Source organism: Glossina fuscipes, unplaced genomic scaffold, assembly GCF_014805625.2.
Source record: "Glossina fuscipes isolate IAEA_lab_2018 unplaced genomic scaffold, Yale_Gfus_2 90, whole genome shotgun sequence".
Lineage (NCBI taxonomy): Eukaryota > Metazoa > Arthropoda > Insecta > Diptera > Glossinidae > Glossina > Glossina fuscipes.
Genome location: NW_023998444.1, coordinates 1302933 through 1325528, shown reverse-complemented (window position 1 = coordinate 1325528; position 22596 = coordinate 1302933). Strand labels below are relative to the sequence as shown.

Below are 22596 nucleotides of genomic sequence, written 5' to 3'. Positions count from 1 at the left end.
ACGTACTATTCCAGGCACTAGTCGCGGTCGCGGTTGGGGTACTACGCGGCCAAATGCAACTCCTGCGGGGCCGCGGATTGCTGGAGATTTTTCATCAAGCTTTCTGAGACCTCAGAATTACGCCGTTCCTGAAGATGCCGAACAAATGATTCAATATTTTGCTATTGAACCTCCTATTGGCTATCCCGGGTGGCGTTTATATTTCTATAGTTCAAATTTTAAACAAAATAGCATAATCCATACGCGTATCAAACTTATGGAATTGGAATATGGAATATTATAAGAATTACGTAATAGAATATAATTTACTGGACACACACAAAGGGTATACTTTCAGATAATGGCTAAAATATTGCAGCTGCAAACAAAAGGGATTGAAACATAAAAAGGAGCCTCAATTGATCATTATTTACTGGAAATATAAAATTTGAAAATTCATGTAGAAGAATGAAAGCACTACCATCTATCTGAAAATAATAAAAATATACCAAATCAATTTGCGGATATGTCGCATGACTTTTGAAAATCCTCTCTGAAAAAACTATATATTTTCTCAAGGAACCGTGCAAAAAGAGTAAAATTCGTATTACATATTGATGAAACAAAACCAATTCATTTTTATTACAAAAAAAAAAATATATATATTGATATGTCTATATTACATATAGCGTAGAGTGAAAATTCAGTTTAATTCATTAGAGATGGGCCGTGGCCGCAGCCCAATCTTTCCAGCGACTATCGAGGCTTGCGGCGACGGGGAAGATGCCCCTTGCGTCGTGGAACTGCCGTGCCGAATCACCGACAAATGAATCTCACAATTAATTTTAATTAGTAATAAATTAAATAACATAATAAAATTGCCTTATGCAAATGGTAGTGAAACCAGTTTCAGTTGAATTATTGAGCGATAATAATATTTCATATTCTCTTAAAGAATTAAGGAAAAGTTCAAAGCCGTCTTAATGGATCAATATCATAAACCGACACTAAATCAAGATGTTTTGAGCAAACATTGGTATGTAATCTCTTTATTCCTCCCGAAATAGATTGTACACTAACTAATTTTACAAAAAAATTCGAGCAATTATTTCGTAATAGATTCAACGAGAAAGTGTTACAAACTGCCAGAGAAATAATGCATAAGGATTTACAAGACATGACCATCGTAGCACCGTCTTACGTATCAAGATCAAATTGAAGATATGTAAACGTTTTTCAGTCTCTGCGCATCTTTTATATTTTTGCGAATTTGTCGGATGGAATTTAATTTGTGGAAAGAAAGAAAGTCAAAGTTTGGGAAAAAAGTTATATATTTTTGTTTTGAGCTTAAAAGTGTTTATTCATTTTTCTATTTATGTATTATGCATTATTTACAAGAGAATGATAAATAAGTTTCGGTAAGAGACTATTAAGATTAGAATTAAAAAGAAATATTCGAGGATTCATGTTAGAACAGAAGAAACGGGTAAAACATTGTATTTGTTCTTATTGCTGAACCGTGTTATTTCAAAATTGGGAAAAAGACCGCATAAAAACAAGGTTCGATGTGTAAGTTGCTTATATTGCCATGTTATGGATATCGCCTGATTGAAGTATGGTATATTATCTAAAATCTGAAAATAAATGTATTACTTATGAAAGCATAGAACAGAAATCGCATAGCATAGAAATCGAAGAGGGTTCCTGATATTTAAATTGAATAATTTTTATTAATTAATTGCTATTAACAGGGTGAATGTTCATATATGCTTCGTATTATTGCACAATTGGCTTTTTTAAATAAAAATTGTTTACCTTTCGTATATAATCGATTACACTAATTCCGGCACTTCAATAACATCAATTTTCATATGTTCCAATACCGTCGTTCTTATTGTGAAGTTCAGTTTGTTCAATTAATGACCTAATTAGCTTTCAATATCATTATTAAACAAATTAGAGACTTCCCCGAACGTAGAGTCAAAACGTAAAAAAAATATCAGAAAATGAGTGAAGAATTAAAATTATCTAAGAAATATACCTTGGAAGCTGATTCCGAGTTACGCATTCAAAAAAAGGATGGAACCGTTAAAGTGTACGTGACATTGATATTGGGCTCTGCTGAAGTTCTTGGCGCTGAGCTAATAAAAGACAAAAAATACGAGTTATCGACAAATGTTAATGAAACAATTTGCACTTCTTGTGGGTGTGTTTTGCACGTAGAATTTTTAGATGATGAAATCGAAGCTATTTACATATCGAAAGAGTCGACAATGAGTCAATATCGAAATTACCATAAAAACTTGGAAGAAAAGCGAATGGATGCGGAAAAGAAGGACAAACGCGGTCCAATCGCTATGGTGGTCGGTCGTAGAGGTACGGGACGGAGTGAATTTTGTCGGATAATTTTAAATCTTGCTGGCCGTTCTGCTAGGACTCCTTTATATGTTAATATTACCGTAGGTAGAGGCGCCATACCAATAGCTGGAGTAATCGGGACAAGTATTGTTGAACGAATTGATATAGAAATAGACTTTTGGAAAGAAGGTTCCCCAATGTATCATTTCGGCAGCATTGATCCGGAATCTGACAACAATTTATTTCGAACATTAATAAAAAAAGTAGCAAAAAACACTTTGGAATCCATGAAAGCAAAGAATACTGTGAAATATTCTGGTGTCGTTATAAACCCTTTTGGTTGGGTAGAAAACGCCGGTTACAATAATTTGATTGAAATTGCTCAAGTTTTTGGAGTGAATACTATTTTTGTGTCGGATGAGGAGCCTTTATATCAAAAATTTCTTGAAGACGTGCCTTCATTTATGAAAGTTGTTCTATTACCCAATATGTGGAGTGCCGTCCCAGAAAATAAGACCGCACGCACCAATGCTAGAAATTTGCAAATAAACAAATATTTTTATGGACCCAACCTATCATTGACCCCTTTTTCCTTTGTGATTAAATTCGCTGATTTGAAGCTGTATAGCATTAATTCTTGTAAACCATTGAAAGGAGAAAAACAGAAGACCAAGAAAAGCAACGAAGTTCAATTGAATGTTATTAACCCAACCCCGGCTCTTATCCATCATGTGCTTAATATAAGTGATGCCGAATCAACAGAAGATGATGTATTAGGAACACCTTTAGTCGGCATTGTATGCGTTAGTGAGGTGAACATGGAACAGGAGTTTATAAAGGTTATATCGCCAAAGCTTTGCTTCGTAACGAACAAGTTGGTTCTATATTCTGAAGTAAAAGTTATAAACGATAATAACTGATTTGATTAAAAGAAAACTTATAGTTCGGAAAATGTCATAAAAGCTTTATACTATTGTATAATAATAAATGCTTGCTAATCATTATTTTAACAAATTCTTCTTTTTTTTTTCTAATAAAAATAGAAACTAATGCAAACATTTTTTTTGAGGCATGTAAAAATCAGAGTGGAAGTACCTATTTAGCTAGTGGGATTGACCCCCTCTTCGATTCTGTTTTTTTATTTTCGACGTCTATTTGATTCACGTTCGTTTCACTCAACCTCTCGAATCTGTTAAACCTCTAGTTGGATTCATTTACTGTTCTCATACAGGTTTGAATTAGAAAGAACGTAGAATAACACAAACTTGAATCTTGGAAGACTTTCGTTGCGATGTTTCTGTTTTCTTTCCATCAAATCTAATGAAGAGCTAAAGTTCTGACGCAGAGTGAATCGGAATACAAAACCTTAAAAAAAGAGGTTCAAATCTGATTAGAATTGATTTCTGGGAATATAAAATTTTCCTTTGCATTATTAATGGAAGAACATATGATAAAACTTCTTCTCCTTCTGTGATGCGTGATACCTGTCTAACGAGTTTTACGAAACTCATGCAATCAGAGGAATATTTGATATGTACATATTGCCATAATATCGTAATACTAAATTTATTTCTTTAGCGTTGAACCAACCGAAAAAAAGGTAAAAACGTTACAAAAAAGAAATTTGTAAAGTGTACGGTGGGAATGCTATGGGTGAACGAAGTACCCGGGAGTGGTTCGTTCGATTCCGTTCTAGAAGTTTCGATGTCAAAGATGCACCTCGCACTCGCTGAAAGAGTCGATGAAATTTTTCAATTGTTGAAGCAAGACCCGAACGGAAGATGTCAGGAAATACCTGGGACACTTAACATCAACCAAATGCCACCAGGCTACAAAAAGAAGCTCGAAATCCGGGGAAGACTGCGAAGAATTTTTAATAACCCCTTGATTGCCTTCAATGATGTAAGCTTCTTTAGCAGTTGTTATAGTTTCTGTAAATCTTTAAGGAAGCAAGTAGGTGGCAGACTTCTGTTATATAAATTTTTTGTAGTACCTTTCATTTGCAAGTTTTTTTCTTTCTCTAGAATATACCCTACGTAGTAATAATATTTTCTAGTCACTCCAGAGTATATACTAAGCTTATGACAGGTTTATAAAGCCTGGGAAAATGCTTTCAAAATTCCATAAAGCTATGAATATGAGCAACGATGCTTGTCGTTATTAGCGCTGCAAAGCTTTCATTATTTTCTTCACTGATCTATGATAACAAATGAAGATCAACAAGTTCGAAAAAAGATCACTTCCGAGCTAAACTCTCTTAACACAAAAGAGCAATCACATGTTATCATCTTACAAAATTTTTGTAAGTGCTTCCTACTTGGATATCCTAAATGCGTTTTGAGCATAGTATCGAGTTTATTTGTTAATAACACTGAGCGTTGTATATAAAATTGAAAATTTTATTCAAAAATTATACAAAGCTATTCTCTAATTTTCCCATATTTCTGACAGAATACGAATTTCATGCCAAAAGGATCACGTCTGCCTAGAAAAGTGACTCATTCTTTGGAGATCGTCGTAAAATATTCGATCGTCAATCAAATATTGATTTTGCTCTTAATCAGGAAGAGGTATATTTGTCCAAAATAATGAAGGGAGGAAGTGAAATTTTATTACGTACTGGTAATGTTTCGTTGGCAATTGCAATGAGATTTGATATGTATGGGTCCGAATGTACACTTCAGCTACCCTTTCTGCACTAATTTCGTTTTTTGTATCGCATTATAGTACGCTATACCCTCTCGTTCAACTATGCTCATAAAATGGGGAGAGAGCAAGAAGGCCCCTGAAGCTTAGATTTTTGTCCGTCGTTCAAAGAATTCTTTTTCAGGTTGGATTTGTTTTTGAGGTACTACGAGTATTTTCGAATTACCGCATAGTATATCGTTAAGAAACTCGACTATCAAGTCACCATCGGTGTATGGCCGTGGCTGTAGTGAACACTTACACTGAACACTTACCTACCGGGCACTAATATCTGATTCAATTTAAATTAATTCCTGTAGGGTACACTTATGTCGATGTTTTTTTGAAATTTTCGAAAGAGCGAATTTTTCGGGTGATCTTCATGGAAGCGAAACCACCTCCGAAAGTTGACTTTTGAGGCCGGAGTTAGGCCAAATTACATTAGATGATGTTACGGAACGATTTCACTTGAATTTCTAATGGGCAAGAAAAAAAGCCGTGCTCAGTATAGGAAGAATCAATATCGATTATGCTGTCCCGAGAAGATTAACAACTCTCTGAAAAACACACTCTTGACTTTCTTAAAAAGGTGTTCATGAGTCGACACCTGGACTCGCAAGGACAGTGAGATCGTGCATCGTCTTTAATGTAATCCCTATCTCTTTCGAACAAGTTGAACCTTGTTATCAAAACCGTCTTCCAATGTATTTAACGGAACTTCCATCTATTAGGCAAAATTTAATGCAATTTCTTTACCAACTTCTTTTCTGAATGTAAAGCTGTTAGCTTATTATCCTGCAAACGTAAAGGTTATCTTCTTAACCTCTAAAGATATTAGCATGAAAATCAACATGCGAATCTTACGCCCTACTCCTTAGCCCCTTAGATCGGCCGGTTTAAATGGACTAAGTCTTATTACTTCTTGATCTACAACAATTTGTCACTTTTCGTATACATTATGTTACGTCTTGAAGATATAAGAACAAGACAATATTACAATTTACAGAGTATGTTACGCTTACAATCTTATGCTATATTTATCCTTTCATAAATACACTTTCCTCGATTCGTACTGAAACAAAGCTTAGGTATATAATGAACGCCAAACTACACAGCTAGTAAGCGATGTATGTTTAAAGATAAAATTTTCATCTTTTGAACACAGAGAATTATTATAAGCACATTAAGTGATTCAAGTAACTGTTATAGGCGCCTCGAAGATATTAACGTCATTCTTATAAATATCATATAATTATTGTTTTCATAAGTGAATCATTTGTTAATGAAATGACTGAAATTCAATTAGTATTCACTAAGGTAACGTTCACGTTCCTAAAACAGATTAGAAACATTAATTACTAGTTGAATATATTATTAATTTTTTAGTATTTTGATCAGAGGAAATTCCCTATTAATTGAATTATAATTATTTTATAAACTTGAGCAAGACTTTCATTCAATGAAAATGATTTTACATTTTATCATTAATTCTTATACCCTACTCGACTTGCGTTACAGATGAACTTGAGATAGACTTACCTTTTATTATAACGATTGATTCAGAAAGTGTTTATAAGCTTGTCTGTCCATCGGTCCCTCTTGTTTTCTTATGTTCAACCTGCAAGTTGTATTTTTTGAGATTTTCATGACATTCGATACACCGATATAGCTGTCCGTTCGTCCGTCTTGTCTTTTTTTGTTTAACTTGCAGATTGTAATTTTTGAGATATGACGTCTATAAGATCGACGGCTTCTGGCCTAAGGACGAACGCTATTGAAAATTGTTAAGTACGGATAGCTAGCCATATAAAGCCTTATTTTGAATAACAGTAATAAACGAAGCAATGTAGGGTATTTCACGTTGGGCATTGCTCTACGGTAAACTTTTTACTTCTTCATTGATAAGGATTAGATGAGTACACATCGCTTTACAACTGTAAGTGACGCATATGATAATGGATGAAAAAGATCTTAATCTCTTAAGCGTAGTTTTGTTTAAGCAGGACGAGCAGCTTCCTCGCCGGGGTTAGAAATTCATTGTGTTTATCGAAGATAAAACTTTGCCAATGCTTCCCGTTAAACATTGAAAACTTATGGGAAGGTAATTGAATGACGCTCCGGGATGTGTGAATAATCCAAAGAAAGCAATGAGTTTAAGCCACATATAGTATAGATTAGGACCACATGGGTCCGTAATCTTCAGGTAACTTCAGGTGCACGTAGCTTGGCTAGAATTCGTACCCGGCTTCTTGCAAATTTCTTAAGTGAAGGGAGCAGCCCTTTGAAATTTCGCGGTTGGAAGTGCCGTCAATAATAAAATTTTGAAACACACATTGGCATCGCCAAATAAAGAGAGGGGAGAACGGTCTACAGCCATTTCTTCCATTCTGGTGCTTCAAAATGTAAGATCCCGCTAATTGATGCATACAGCAGGAAGAGGGTGGCTATCGGTTCCGGTGTCATTAAACATCTTGGAATTAAGTATATATATACGCTTGTGTCTTGTATGAAACTCCTATAGGCGATTAATAGGATATTGGCTTTTTTCTCATTTTTGTTTTTGTAAAATGCAAAATAATGACAATTTCTTGAAATTCCTGTCATACTTACGTTTATAAATGTTTTTACAGTTTGTTAACTTTGTTAATTAATTTTTTTTTTTTTTTTCATTTTCATTGAATAACACAAACTCGAAGCAAAATTTTATTTATGTCAAACATTTCGTCATTGATGTTTCGAGATTATTTATAGTTCATTCACGCACTCTTTCAATGGCCTTGAACGTAAAGCGGGGGATTCTTGAATTTTTGTTTCATTTGCTTATGATTTGAATTTATAATGTGCATATATTCAGTTTGTTGGTGAGGAACCAAAAAAAAACAAATATTAATGACTCACTCATAGTCTAGAGCTCAGGTATAAGATTTATTTATTCATAAGCATGAGAAAGAAGTTTTCGGGTTTATTCAGAATTTTTCAAAGTAAAAGGGAATTTTTTTAGATGAGTAAAAAATGATGAGCGAGTAACACCGATTGTTATGGTACCCTAACTAAGTGCTTGTCTTGCCCTATGCTTATAATAATTTCATATGGAATTTATTAAAATGAACAATAAAATGAAAGAAGGAATTCTTTGATCATTGGTATCCATGTGAGTGAACATTCGACTTACTACAGACTGTTCTCTGACCTCGAAAGAATTTCAAAAGTGAAAAATACCCAATGTAGTCAAACAGCATTATAAATTTAATATATTTTACAAAGGCAAGCGTTCAGGTAAAAATTTCCATCTATTAAACCATATGTAAACCATTAGCGTAACTGAGTTGTTGATGAGTATATCGTAAGACTGTGATAATAGAGTTTTGTATCTCCTCTCTAGGCTGCTCAGCATTTGCTTGCGAGCGCGGCCTCTCCCTTGATCTTATTTCGTCTTTGGACATAATAAACATCTCAAGATATAACATAAACATACGTAAGCGGTAAGAATTAATATCAGTCCACAAGCCATAGCTAAACAATTAACACAACACACTTCATAAAACACGTGAGGAAACAGAATTTTGGCAATTGTAGCGAGCAACGTTATTGAAAGTAACTGCGACGTGTATCCAAGCCAGAATGTAAAAAAATTTTAGGTTAAGTCAATATTCGTTCTGTAAAGAAAAGAAGAATTTTTCTAAAATATTAAACAAATCAAAGCAACCTTTGTTAAGTGTCCACACGCAATCCCTCGGATATCGCATAGAAATGAACAACTTGCCTAATAAGCTGCAGTTATATATATTGCATATAGTCTAATGCAATAATCTAAGGTATTGTTATAAAATTCGCTTTTCTAAGATACAGTCCGTATCACTGGACCGTGGATATTTTGTTCAAGGGAAGTACACTTCAAAGTTCTTTTATTTACAATTATATCCCTTGAATGTACGATTATTCACAATTTACTTTTGGCAATACTTTCGACTGCTCAACCCAAGTATTCTTTTTCTACTGCTGTCCCTTCCACAAGTATTCTATTCATATACTTTTCTTTTACCAGCATATTCCTAGTACCTAATTTTATAGCTTGATTTTTAATTCGTTAACCTTATTTTCTGGTAATAGTTTTCATCGGCCGGTAGCTGCATGGCGCGTTGCGAATGTGCATTTGGTTTTTCCCTCTTTAGGGATTTTATTACTCAGCTGGAATGAACAGGATTTGACATATTGTTAACGAAGAACCTAGCAAAGCGGATTTTATGCTGGCACGAGCAATGTCCAACTATTAAGGTCAGCGATAATAAGGGAAATGCAAAAAATCATTGGCTTACGTATTCTAGGTTACAACGATAGAATGTAAAGGATGTAAAAGTCGAAATGCCTTAGGGGCTCTAACTTATGATCGTTCTATGGGTATATGAATGGGGACACCTGGAATAGTCAGTCCTATTGGTTTTTGTTATAGCTTGATTATCCAAGGGCTTTGTGTTTTTTTGTGGAAAAACATTTATCCTTAACATGACTATAACAAGATATGAGAGAAGTGAACGAAGCAATAGATTTCTAATTTTTTCTTCTCTTATGATCGTATCTGTAGATTAGCTAAGACTGTTTTCGAATTTAGCTTAGCGAAGATAGCAAGAAGAAAGCTAGGAATAAGTTCAATATTGCTTTAAGAAATCTGCGGAAGACAGGCAGGCGAAGACGAATCTCTCGCTACATGATCAAATTTTATTCCTCTGATCCGAGTAGACTTGTACATGTCGTGTTTGGGATGCTCCAGCGCGATATGTGTTGTTGGGGAGTGTTTCAAATGGAGTCATTCATCTAAGCCTTTCTGAAATAACTTTCAGAGAAAACTTCTTAAGTGCATTAAGTGCACGTAGACCATTAATGTCTTTAGTGCAAAGTGTCCAACTTACTTAATTATTATTTCAGTCAATTTGAGAGAATGTTTGCTTCGTTGTTCAAAAAGACTAAAGACTCACAGTTCATTAGAACTTACCTGTATTCCGTTGAATGGAAGTAATTGTTTTAAGACTGGATTTATTTTGTACGAAAAAGATAATTACCCCGAATTTAAAATTCAAAATTCTTCTTTCACTTAAAAACACTCGTCACTCGTTGACTTAAACGCTGAATCCATAAAATTTCATTTTTGTCATGCATTGTTGCAGTGATACAATACACTAAACCTTTAGAACGTAAAACCGGAGACAACTAAATAATGAGACTTTCAAAATTGCAGTTTGGAAAATCTCGGCGATTTTTCGCGTTTCTCTGATCAATAACAGTAAGGGTACTGTTAATTAGCAGCTGTTTAAACATTTGTCCTTTTACCCTCACTATCATCATCATCATCATATGGGAGAACTTCTGTTGAACTGTTACACTGTGCCAAACGATTATAAGCCAAAGTCATATAGATTTATATACCTGTAAATGAATATGCGCTATGTTATAAATGTAAGTGTATAGGCACGAGAAAAATTAAACACTAGGTAGAAAGAAAATACATTTTATTTTCCTTTGCTCGTTTATTTTGGATTAAAAAATTTTAAATTTTATATTCACCAATGGTTTCAACAAATTTCAGTGAAAATATTCTATGAAAAATATACCTAGAATATGCAGGTAAAGCGGAGTCTTTATTGACTCACGTTACATGTTAGTTACTTTAGTTTAATTTATTGTATAATAAGAACAATTATTAATTAATTCATTTGTATAATAATAATCCTTACTATAATTATTAATTGCGACTATAACGATTCCATAGAGATTGTGGATAAAATGAATCCATGTTGGTGAAAATATTACTATGTCCAGGAAGGAAGATCAATCTCATTTTTCTTCTTTAAATCTATTTCGTTGCCTTCAAAGTAATCCTCATATAAAATCAAATACATTTGTAACACCCCGATGACCAGGAAGAAGTGGAAAAAAAAGAAACTACGAGGGGGATGGCCGCAACCTAGTAGATATGTGTTAAATCGTTAAGTGTTATCCTTTCATCGACTGTGTACTTGAGTGAAAGGAATTCATAGGATTTCACACACACACACACGCACAATCAAAGAAAACTGTTAACATCGCCTTTGGTTCTTGAGCGAAATTGCCGCAGCTTTTGCGGTCTTGCCTCATTCGCTCGACTGGTCGGTTGTTTCCAGATTGAATGTCTACATTTAAATCTTATCTCTTGCTGTAATGTGTTTTATGATCGATTGATCAGAACTCATTTTCTTAAACACACATTTTAAAAATTGGAAAAAATATTTTTCCTCTCAAGCGCAGCTGAAACACTAATGGCATTTATAATGTGAAATTTGGCACCGATTTCTGTCATAGACTAATCCTGATATTCGATATACTCGCGTAATTTAATTTCAATACTGATCTTTCTTTTTTGATCGCAGTATTTAAGCACATACGAAACGTTGTTAATTATTTTTCTTATTAAAAAAGTCGTTGTTTTTTTTTTTTTTTTTTTTTTTTTTATTTATGCTGTTAGCTTAGAGCGAAGGTAAATTCTTTTAAGATTTGACAACAATTTCTAGTTGAATTGGTTGCAACAAATACCGCAAATAATTGCCTGTACAGCTGTTCAAAAATCGAAATGCATAACGTACCGAATGACGCTGTTCAGCCTATATGTGTGTGTGTGTAGGCTTGAGTTATAGAAAACAAAAGACAAAAAAAAAAAAAGGAAAAAAAAAATACAATATATTTTGTTTTACTTTATCTCTCAGTTCATATAAACGCTGAAAACGTTACGTACCTATACATAACAAAATGCTTAATCATAACGTGATATTTCAAAATAGAATTCCACTACCACCTATAAATTCCTCTGTTCTTTGGTAAATTTTACAATGATTTCTAACATTTAAAAACATATATATATATATAAAAAAAAAAAAAAAAAAAACATTGTGCAGTTTATTTATTTCTTCTATTTCTTCTTCGTATAATATTGCGAATTAAAGCAATAGTTGTGTGTTGTGCTATGTGTAAAATAACGACACGATTGTCAACATGAGTTTTGAAGGTAGACAACTTTTTTCTTATGGATCATATTGCTTGCAATTGGTTTTGCGATTTGTGTTCGCTTCTTAATAGTGTTTAGAACCACTCGCGGATTATTTGCACAAGTTTACTTATAATACGCAAAAATATCTCTCACTTTATCTAAAAACATTGTATGTGTATATAATATTACTCTTAGAATTTTAATATTATTTTAAATAAGCCGGTTGGTTTAAGTGGTTTCTCGTTAGTCTTTATATAGATTAACATCGATACTTAGTGAACTTGTTAAAGCTAACAATTATAGGTTAAGGATATATTAATTTTATCTTATCATTAAGTATATAATAATTTTATTATTTTCTGAGCAAAGCTTTAATATAGGTCTTGTCAATCGTATGGTGGCCACAGGCACCAATGTAGAACTTAATTTGTGGAAAGAATCACAATGTAGAACTTAAGGTTTTGTGCTTCTCTTATGGATAGTGTAATTTGGCAATCAATCTGTACGTCTGCCCACATCGTGAAGCCACTATGAAAATCGCCATTAGTTAAAATAGAGAATTTAAAGCTCGCGAATAGGCTTTAATTGTGATGTCATACATCATACATGAAAAAAAGGGGCGTGGTTTGCCTAAAAATATATATACATATATATAACATATCACATCACATATCTACATCTAGGGGCTCGAATATTAAAATAACTTGTTATCAACATGCAAGTCGTCTTAGTCAAGTCGTCAAGTGTAAGCTGTAATGCCCTAATCCAACATACGAACCATTTTCGATATTCTCTGTCCTTGGGCAAAAACACTTTAGCATACGGAACTCCATCAAGATATGTCAAAAATTGCCCCCAAGAAAACAAGCCGAACAGGCGGTCGGAGACGAAGTGGGTCTCTATTAAGCCCTACCTGGAGTTACACGAACTTAATATAGCTTGGGACCAAATGGGTTACGGAGTAGAATGACTTTACTTTTCAAAAGCCTTACGTTTTTTATTTGTCACACAAACCTATTGACTTTAGTCCATGCCATGGTATCTGAAATGAACGATGAATTTATATATTAGAAAATTAAACTTTTTCTGAAGACTCAATAGAATTCATTCATTCACCTAATTCTCATATAGTCTTTGTAGGCGATGCGTAACTTTGATTCTCTGTAAGACTTATAAACTTTTCTACTTGTTTTAGATTCTTAACCGCAATTTACTTAGTTATTTATTGATTTTTTCCCTCCTTTACTAAATTTTTTTATTTATTTATTTATTTTTTTTTGCTCATTTTAGAAAAACCCAGTTATTTCATTTATAAGAAGAAAAAAAAAAAAAACGCAACAACAAGAACGAAACAAGTTCGTTGAAAACAAAAGACTTAAGCGATAAACTTGCTTTATTTAATTCGTTCACAATAATAACATTAAACATTTCATATCGTTATTATTAATTAATCTTAAATCTTATAAAAAAAAAAAAAAACAACAACAGAGAATGAAAAAAATGAGTATTAGTCAGATTTAATCAGATATAAATAGTGCAGAGGCACAATAATGCGTTAACACACAAATACATGCACAAGTAAAGCATAGTTGAAAGAAACTAATAGGAAAAGTATTATCTTGTATTAGTAGAGTCATTAAATTTTCTCTACTTTTAATAAAGGTTATTAACAATCCCGTCTCTCAGAACAATCATTTGTTAACTTCTATTATAAACATATAAACATAACAGCATTTGTCTAGCTCTCGTTCGACACGTTTGCATTTAATCATTATCGTCATAGTCGAGATAATTTGATTAAACTTTAATTGGGAGTTGTGTGTGTGTGAGTGTGTTTGTGTTCGTGTGTGCCCTAGCAATTACTGATAACTAATAACAAATTAACTTTCGTTTATATTTAAAAGCTTTTCTTCAAGTTCTAATAGCCTAAGATAATAGCCGTAGATAAAATTTTTACTTTCAATTACGTTAATTAGTTTGAGTTCTTTGCTTCTACAATGGCTACACATTAAGGTAGAGTGACAATTTACTAATTCGATCATGTTAGTTGAACTTGTAAAGAAGGCATCAGAGCTATGTACTCTTTATTATTATAAAATTCTGAATGAATTTACTTATGTCTGATTGTAGATCCCTTGGTTTAGGTATGCTTTTAAACAAGTTCTAAATACATAACTAATACATAACTAATACGACGTGTTCATGTGATTGTATGCATGGATGTGTGTGATAAGCATTCTTCCCATCGCTAAAACCAAGACATCGTCTGCAAATTTTGTAAACTTACTGCACCTACTAATAGATAAGTTGGTACCGAAAGTAGGCAAAATCGGCTAAAGAGCACGCCGACGTTACAATAAAAACTCTTTTCGCTCGTTACTCATAAACTACAACGGGTAAAAATCTCCATGTGCACTCTAAAATTGTTACCATTGAGCCTGCGCAAGAATGGAAAGATCTGACACGTCCACAGTCCATAGTAGAATCTTTATTTTCATTTTTTTCTTCCCTACCTTCGAAAATGCGAGAAGGATTGAGGGCATAAGAGATACGGTTACAACCGAGTATAATTTTCCTAACCGTTGCAATTAGTTAACAGCTTACATGAAGGCTTTTAAATATTCACGGTTTTTATATATTTGATGGGCCTAAATAAAGAGGTCGACTTAGATGTCTTTGCCAGAGTTATTGACCGTTATAGATGTAGTAACATAAGCCTTAATATATTACTACTTAGCTCTGTAAAAATGCTGGACTGTATCTGTTGTGATAGCTACGATCATTAGTTCGTCTTCGTTGGTGTAGAACTTTTGCTCATCACTCTCATCGTGATATGATAGATCGAGTGACTAAATCAAATATCACATAGTAGGTAAGGGTAGGCATACATTTAAATCAAAGTAAGTAAGCACTATTTTTAGTATAGGTAATCGTCTAAAAAATGCTGCCACCTGTTTCATAATGAAATCTATGCAAGTGCGGACGTCTTTAATTTGCTTAATACTTAAATACTATATATTAGCTAGGGTAGGCATTGAAACACCGCATATGAATAAGACAAAATAAGTAAATACTGTTTTCAGTTTACATAATTGTCTAGAAAGTGCTGCCAACTATAATCAGTAATTTGAAATACATACGTGCGGGCAACTCTTTATTTTACCTAACATTTCAAAGTACACCTTAGGGTAAGTATTACAAGACCGCATATAAATAACACAGAATAAGTAAATACTGTTTTTGTTTTAGATAATCGTCTAAAAATTGTTGCCAATCGTATGTAATTTGACATATGGTCGAGCCGTCCTTTACTTTAACTAAATTAAAAAAGTAAATATTGCATAGATTCACGGATTCATCTGGAACAAATCTTCACTATGAATGTATCAAAAGGTGTTACCTTGGATTTATAAATAACGAAAATTTATGATTTTTTTTCTTCAATATATTATTATAGCAACAAACATATAGTGAGCCACGGCTCACCATTAGATACTCTGTACCACTTAGCTTAATATAATTAGTCAAGTAACGCTTTTTAAGAATAAAGTTAAATGGATGGTTCAATTCGAGGCAGTTTCAATAACCTTCATGCATAGGCCAAAACTCAACGATATAGTAAATTTCAAAATATTTTAAAAATTGAGACCTAAGAATACAGTACGGACAGACACTCACTTTCTGAACCGATCGGTATAATAAAAGGTGGAAATACTCCATCAAGTTCTTCTAGATGTTGTACATATCCGCACAAACTCAATATATTCTTGTACCATAATTTGTATATCGCGTAGCTATCTATAGGATCAGCAATACCAATGCTGGCAAAAAGAGATAAGATATCTAATATCGATTGTTTGAAATGATCGATTATTCTTTTTTCTTTTCAATTTTTTTAAATTTAATACCTTTCGTTTCCCTTTATGTTTGTTTATGTTTTGTCGACACACGTTCAGCTTCCTATAAAACTTTCGCTTTCATTAATAATCATGAATACATAAATGAATAAATATCATTTTCCAATGTGTTGTTGATGCTGCTTTTGCATTTTTTGTTTTATTTTCTTTATTATTAAATAATAAAGAAGACGTTAACAATTGTGAATACTCTTTGCATCTTACTTCGTTTATACATATATATATATATACACACACATATATATATACACATATATATATATATATATATATATATATATATATATATATATATTTATCTTTATATCTTTAGGTATGAGAGGCGACACACCTACTCGTATTTATCACACTTCTCGTTTTACTTATCAAGGCACTAAGAAAATGTCAACAAACTTTACAGATTTTACTGTTTATAGCAAATTCCACATAGTCGCAGACAAAAACAAATAAGTTTTGCAAAAGTTGTCAACAAAAAAAAAAAAGAAAAAAAAAGAAAAGACAAATAACAGAAAACTAAAAAAAATATGTAACAAATTTTTTCTCTTTTAGCAATCGCCTGTAATAGACACCACTCTATTATATCATTTATACACACAGGCAGTGACAACGTATCTATGCATATGTATATATATATATATAATAATAAGTAATTAAAACTTAAACAAAAGCCAAAAATGAAAGAAAAAACGGTTGCTGCTGCTGCTGCTGCTAAGTAATGGAAGTAACGTTTTATTTACGTATATTTCCATCTTTCAATTAATTGAAAGATATTTCCGAGTTATGCGCAAACACAGGCAGGCCTACAGGCAGTGCCTAAAAGGCCTTTCACATATATGCATTTACATATGTCTATAGCTAATTGTATACGCATTCGTAAGCCTAGCGATGTTTGTTAAATATTATGACTAATCTTTCGATTAACCGAAGAAAAAACAAATTGCGATGAAATGATAATTTACGTAAAAGTATTTAGTTAAAAACTTATTCAAAAAAATATGTTAAAAATAAACAAAAATGAATGAAACGAATTAAGAAAACAAGAGTCAGTAAAAAGTGTTAATATCGTTATGTTATTGATCTCTTGAATTTTGGCCCTTGGCGGACAAATAGTTTCTTTCGATATGCACAACGTGCCATTTTCAAGCGAAGTGAATGTTTTAACGGTTTGTGTTAATTACCAATAACCTAAAACTTTCCCACATTCACATTCACCCTAGCGGCACTCCTGCTCGCGCCAAGTTATTGAACTCTCTTCAAAAATCGAAAAAACTATTATTGAGTTTACGGATTTGTTTGAATTCTATTGTTGTTTTTATATCCTTTTTCATTGTTAGTGTCCGCCACTAGGGACTACAATACTTGGTGTCATCTATTATGCGAAACAGCTTAGAATTTCCTTATCAAGACCTACATCCAACCAGAATGAATTTTTTCTTTCAGAACAGGAGGTCAAAACACGTGCAGTCGTGGGCGTGAGAACCAAAATTGCTCCTCCTAAGACCTTATAGGTAGTTGAGAAAACTAAACCAGTTGACAGACCAGGCACTCCGACCTTGGGTGGTTCTATTTCCAACTTACTGATTTATTGTTATTAATTGCATGGGCAATCCATACCGCAACATAGAACATCTATTGTACGCGCCTATGCCACTAGCAATCTAGTTTTATGATTCCCGCCACCTTAATTGGTTGAGACCACCATACCGTGCCCGGTGTTACGAAATGTTCGCCAAATACATGATGACTTATTTTGCAAATGACTTCACATTCACATAGAATATGATGGGACTTCTCACTCATTCCTTGGCAGAATCTACCTAAATCGGTAGTGGACATAACCATGCCCAACATAACCAAATATCTTCTAGTGCCATAGAAAAATATCGTTCTAAGGCACTCCGGCTCGCATATCATAAAAAATATTGTATTTATAAATTTTTGGTTTGTCCATGTTTACCTTAATCCTATATAGTTAAGGAGTTGATATGAGCGACTATTAAGCCGCATTCACGCGCACTCGGCTTCAATCCTCAGTGCAGCAGATCATGCGTTAATTACGATTGGTATCGGGTCGTATCTAAAATAAGCACTCGGCTGATGAAGGCACAACTTTTATCCTAGAGGCACATGCGACTACACTCTACTTCTGTCTTAGCTACTTTATGACCCTCGCTGGCTTAAACGTATAGGAAACATCGTTATTGCTTGTATTTTTTTGATCAGAATATCACATAGCTCTCAACCTACCTCTCTCTTAGCTACTTTATGACCCATGCCGCCTTAAATGTATAGGAAACATCGCTATTGCTTATATTTTTTAGATCAGCGTATACGCGTCTTTACCTGAGATGGTAGATTTTCATATCAAATTTTGTAAAAATATCTCCAAAAACCTGATGTACACTTACTATAGGCGGCTTAGCGCATGGGCGGACTTACTGTTTTTTTTTTTTCATTTTTAAATTATGAAAAAGTTCGTGTGATTTGTAAATAGATCAAAATAACTTTTAAAAAAACTATGTAGAAAATAAATTTGCTAATCAAAAAAAAAAATAAATAAAAAAAATAAATAAATAAATAAATAAAAAAAAAAAGTAAAAGCAATTTACTGACATTGATTCAGTCATTAGCTATTTAAATAATGTAATTTTAAAAACCCGATCAAGTAAAAGTTTCTAGCTATCAGCAACCTTTTGATTGACAATCGCTTGAATTGTGAATATATGTACATGTACACATGTGCCTGTGTACATATTGTATAATTTTAAAGAAGTGCATAACACACATATATGCATGCATATATAAACTTACATACGCTGATGTCATGCTTTCATAAGCACCCGACATAATGCGCAAGTGCATGTATCAGTTTTGGCCATTAAACCAGTTCCATATAAAAGTAAAAGTAAGATATGTTAAATAAAGGAAAGAAAAACAATTTATTGTTAATTTTGAGAGGAAAACAACAACAACAATAACAACAACAATAACAACAACATCAATAACATCCAACATACAACATCCAAAAGAGTTAACGATTATATTTACCAAATAATTGCTAAAATATTTTCAATGACCAATAACGCGACAACGCGTACGTCGAATGATCAATTGCTGCTACTAACATTTAAAAAAAAATACCAAACGATAAAAATAAGTAAATGAAAGCAATTGTAAAAAATTTTCATCATAAACTTTATTTAAAATTAAAAGTTAGCTCATGTGAAACATTTAGCTTTCAAAAGTGTTTCATCCATGTATTTATTATTTTCGTTTAAATCATATTCGAAGTAGGTTTTTTTTTTTTTACTGCTACCTATCTAAGTTATCGGTTTAGTATTTCGTAAGACTTAATTATAGATCATTTATGAAGCATTCAAAACGGAGAGACGATCTCACCTGGTATCCTCATTTGCAATAGGAAGAAATCCCTTCTCTTAAAACAAAAGTAAACAAAAAGCAAATTATTTCCTTTATTGATACCGTTGCTGCTGTAGCTGTACTTGTGACCCGGTTTTCTTGTTCTTGTTTGGTTTGTTTTTTTTGGTGGTCACTGCTCGGATATTAACTTAGCTCCTTATGTTTGAGCTTATTAATTTGATCACATCAATATCAATCGTGTCAATCATTGCTTGACACATAATCATTGATCTTCATTCCCAGTCTCTACTAAAAGTTATAAGTCTTCACTTTAAGATCACTACGTTCAGATCAAGTCGTTAATTCCCTGGTTCAATTACCCATTGCAAAATTATTGATCTTCGTTCCAAGATAACGTCATTAATCTTCTACTAAAAAAAATTACAAGCCTTTATTACAAGGTCGTTATTGATTATCGAATTGATTACTTGAAATTGCTAATCTTAGTTCCAAGATCATGTCATTCATTCTTTATTAAAGAATTATAGACCTTTACTACAAGGTCGTTACAAGAACTGCTTATTCGAAACTACTGCTCTTCACTCCAAGATCATGTCATTCCCTCGCTTTTAAAGAATGATTGGCCGCTACATTAAGACTATGACAAGAGTTGCTTGTTCGACACCACTCATGTTGGTTTCAAGATTACTTTACGTTACTGTTTCTTTGAAAGTTTATTCGAAACTACTGATCTCAGTTCCAAGATCATGTTGTTCGTTTACTATTAAAGAATTATTGGCCGCTACATTAAGACGATGACAAGAGTTGCTTGTTCGACACCACTAATGTTCGTTCCAAGATTGAACCATTAATTTTCTCTTAAAAAATTATTGGCCTCTACATTGAGACCATGGTAAGAGCTGCTTGTTCGAAAGCCTTAACCTTGTTTCCAAGATTAAGTCATTAATTTGCTACTAAAAAAGGATTAATTTTATTTCAGGATCGTAGCAAGAATTGCTTACGCGAAACTGTTAGTCTTAGCTCCAAGATCATGCCATTCATTCGCTATTAAAGAATTATCGGTCTTTGCTACAAGGTCGTTACAAGCAATGCTTATTCGAATCTGTTAATCTTAGCTCCAATATCATGTCATTCATTCGCTAGTAAAGAATTATTGACCTTTACTTTAGGATCATGACAAGAGCGGCTTATGCGCAACTGCTGATCATCTGTCCAAGATTACATTATTAATTTCCTATTAAAAGATTATTTTTTATATTCAGAGCCAATAAGCGCTTGGTGGCGTTACTTGGAATCCTTTTGCTCCCCGTTTCAAAACTAGTTCATTAGTTCCTTATTAGAAACCGGTCTTCGCATTACCAACTCTGTACTGCAGAAGCGTTGATCTTTGTATACTTCAAACACTCGAATGAAGTTTAATCGATCTTCACACGCGAGGCTATAGATAAACTTGATCGATCTCTTCTAAATAAGATCGCGATTCGTAATGATTCGAAAATAATTTTTTCTTTTCTCTTGACAAAGTCATGTCACTAACAATTGATCTACTTTGACAAGACCTTAATTCGATTCGTATATGACCAAGATCTTTCATTGCTTCCTTTCGCTTCAATGTGACAGCGATTATGGCATTGTAACTATTTTTGTTGTTAATTGTTATTGACTGTCATTGCTGCTCCCTTAATTATTAATTCGGTATTGATCGGTTAGCCGTTACTGTGTACATTGTTGTCGCTGCATGTTGTTTGTTGTTAACTGTCATTTTACTTATATATCATAAGCTGCTTTTTTCACTGCTTCTCTACCAGCAATCTACTCTACTCTACTAACATAAGATGAAAATGAGCAAACGATGTTGTCTGCTATTTGATGCTATTTGAATAAGCGCTCATGATCGCTGACATTTCAGACTAAACTTGGATGACTGTTTTAAAAGGTCAAGCACGTTCTTTAGAGCTCATTAACAATTTTCTCCTCAGTAAAAATTTTTAACTACTCCTCCCTCGCCCACATAAGCTTTTCTTTTCATTTCTTAATATAGTTTGTGAAAATAGTGTGTAAACAAAATGAATCGAAATGATGTCATTGGCTTATATTGTATTGAAGGTTTAATCTTTTTGGTTTTCTGCATAAAATTAAAAAAAAAAAAAAAAAAAAAGCAAAGAATTCTTGGAATTTGTTTATATTTTCTCTTTCAACCAATCTTAAGTTTACAAAACAAACAAAGCTCGTAATTTTTTATTTATTTATTTCTTCTCCTATTCTCCTTTGCTTCTCGCTTTTGTTTTTGCATATAAGCGATGCGATTCAAACATTAAACCGATATTCTAGCAAAACAGTCAAATATTTTGTAGTGCTTTCCGTTCTTATTCTTTGACGGTTACATGCTTCAGTTCTTTCCTCTCCATAAAAAAATAAATGGTTTTCTTTATTATATTTGAGGTTTTCTTTACGATTAGGTTACAGTCGGCCGTGTTACGAAACAAACTGTAGGTGTTTCCAACTTTTGTGCATGATTGTATATATATATATATATATATATATATATGTGTATCTGTGCAAATGGATATATATGCATGTGTAAAGATAGATTGATATACATATATATATATATATGTATAGCAAGCATCCGTGCATGTGTATGCATTAGTTGACCATTTCCATATTGTTTCTCTTTTAGTTCTTATTGTTTTTATTCAAGTTCGTCAAAGAGTTTTTGTGTTTTTTTTTTTTTGACAGCATCGTCAACAAACAGACATTTCATGATGGATGTCTAAATCGAACTCGACATTCATACCAAAACATAGGATAAATTTTTATACCCATCACCTAAGCAAAAAGTTCTACTTACTTAGTTTCTTTACTACATTTCCAATGGGCGCAGATTGCGACTCTTAACGAAAGTGGACAGAAATGAGCGAGTTGCGATCTAAAGATATTAAGCAGCACGAAAATAATAAATAGATTGAAAGTAACATGCAAAATAGTAGGCATGGCAAGCGCAGTCGGGGTATTAAACGGAGTAAGAGTATTTGATAGAGCAAAAGTATTATGCAGACTGGGAGGTTTTGAACAGAGCAGCAGTCGTAAGCACAGTGTGATTGTGTTAAGCAGAAACAAAATATTAAGAAGAGAAATGATATTGGGGAGTGTGAAGATATTGAGAAAAGTAAGAATAATAAGCAGAATGAGGATATAAAACAGAGTGAAAATATTAAGCAGAGAGAGGACAGCGAACAGAGCAAGGATGATAGACACAAT

The 22596-nt window shown here is 33.0% G+C and overlaps 2 protein-coding genes across 2 annotated transcripts in view; one reads left to right on the top strand and one right to left on the bottom strand.

Annotated features, from left to right (window-relative positions):
- Nucleotides 1–1158, bottom strand: part of LOC119638562 (DNA replication licensing factor REC) — a 21312-nt gene extending 20154 nt beyond the window's left edge. The window contains exon 1 of the mRNA XM_038035430.1: nt 1152–1158. Within this exon, the coding sequence (XP_037891358.1) occupies nt 1152–1158 (7 nt within the window). The remainder of the gene's footprint in view (nt 1–1151) is intronic.
- An 827-nt stretch (nt 1159–1985) lies between these two features.
- LOC119638561 (protein CLP1 homolog) lies at nt 1986–3257 on the top strand. Its single transcript, XM_038035429.1, has one exon. The coding sequence runs from the start codon at nt 1986–1988 to the stop codon at nt 3255–3257; it is 1272 nt and encodes a 423-aa protein (XP_037891357.1).
- Nucleotides 3258–22596: the final 19339 nt, after the last annotated feature.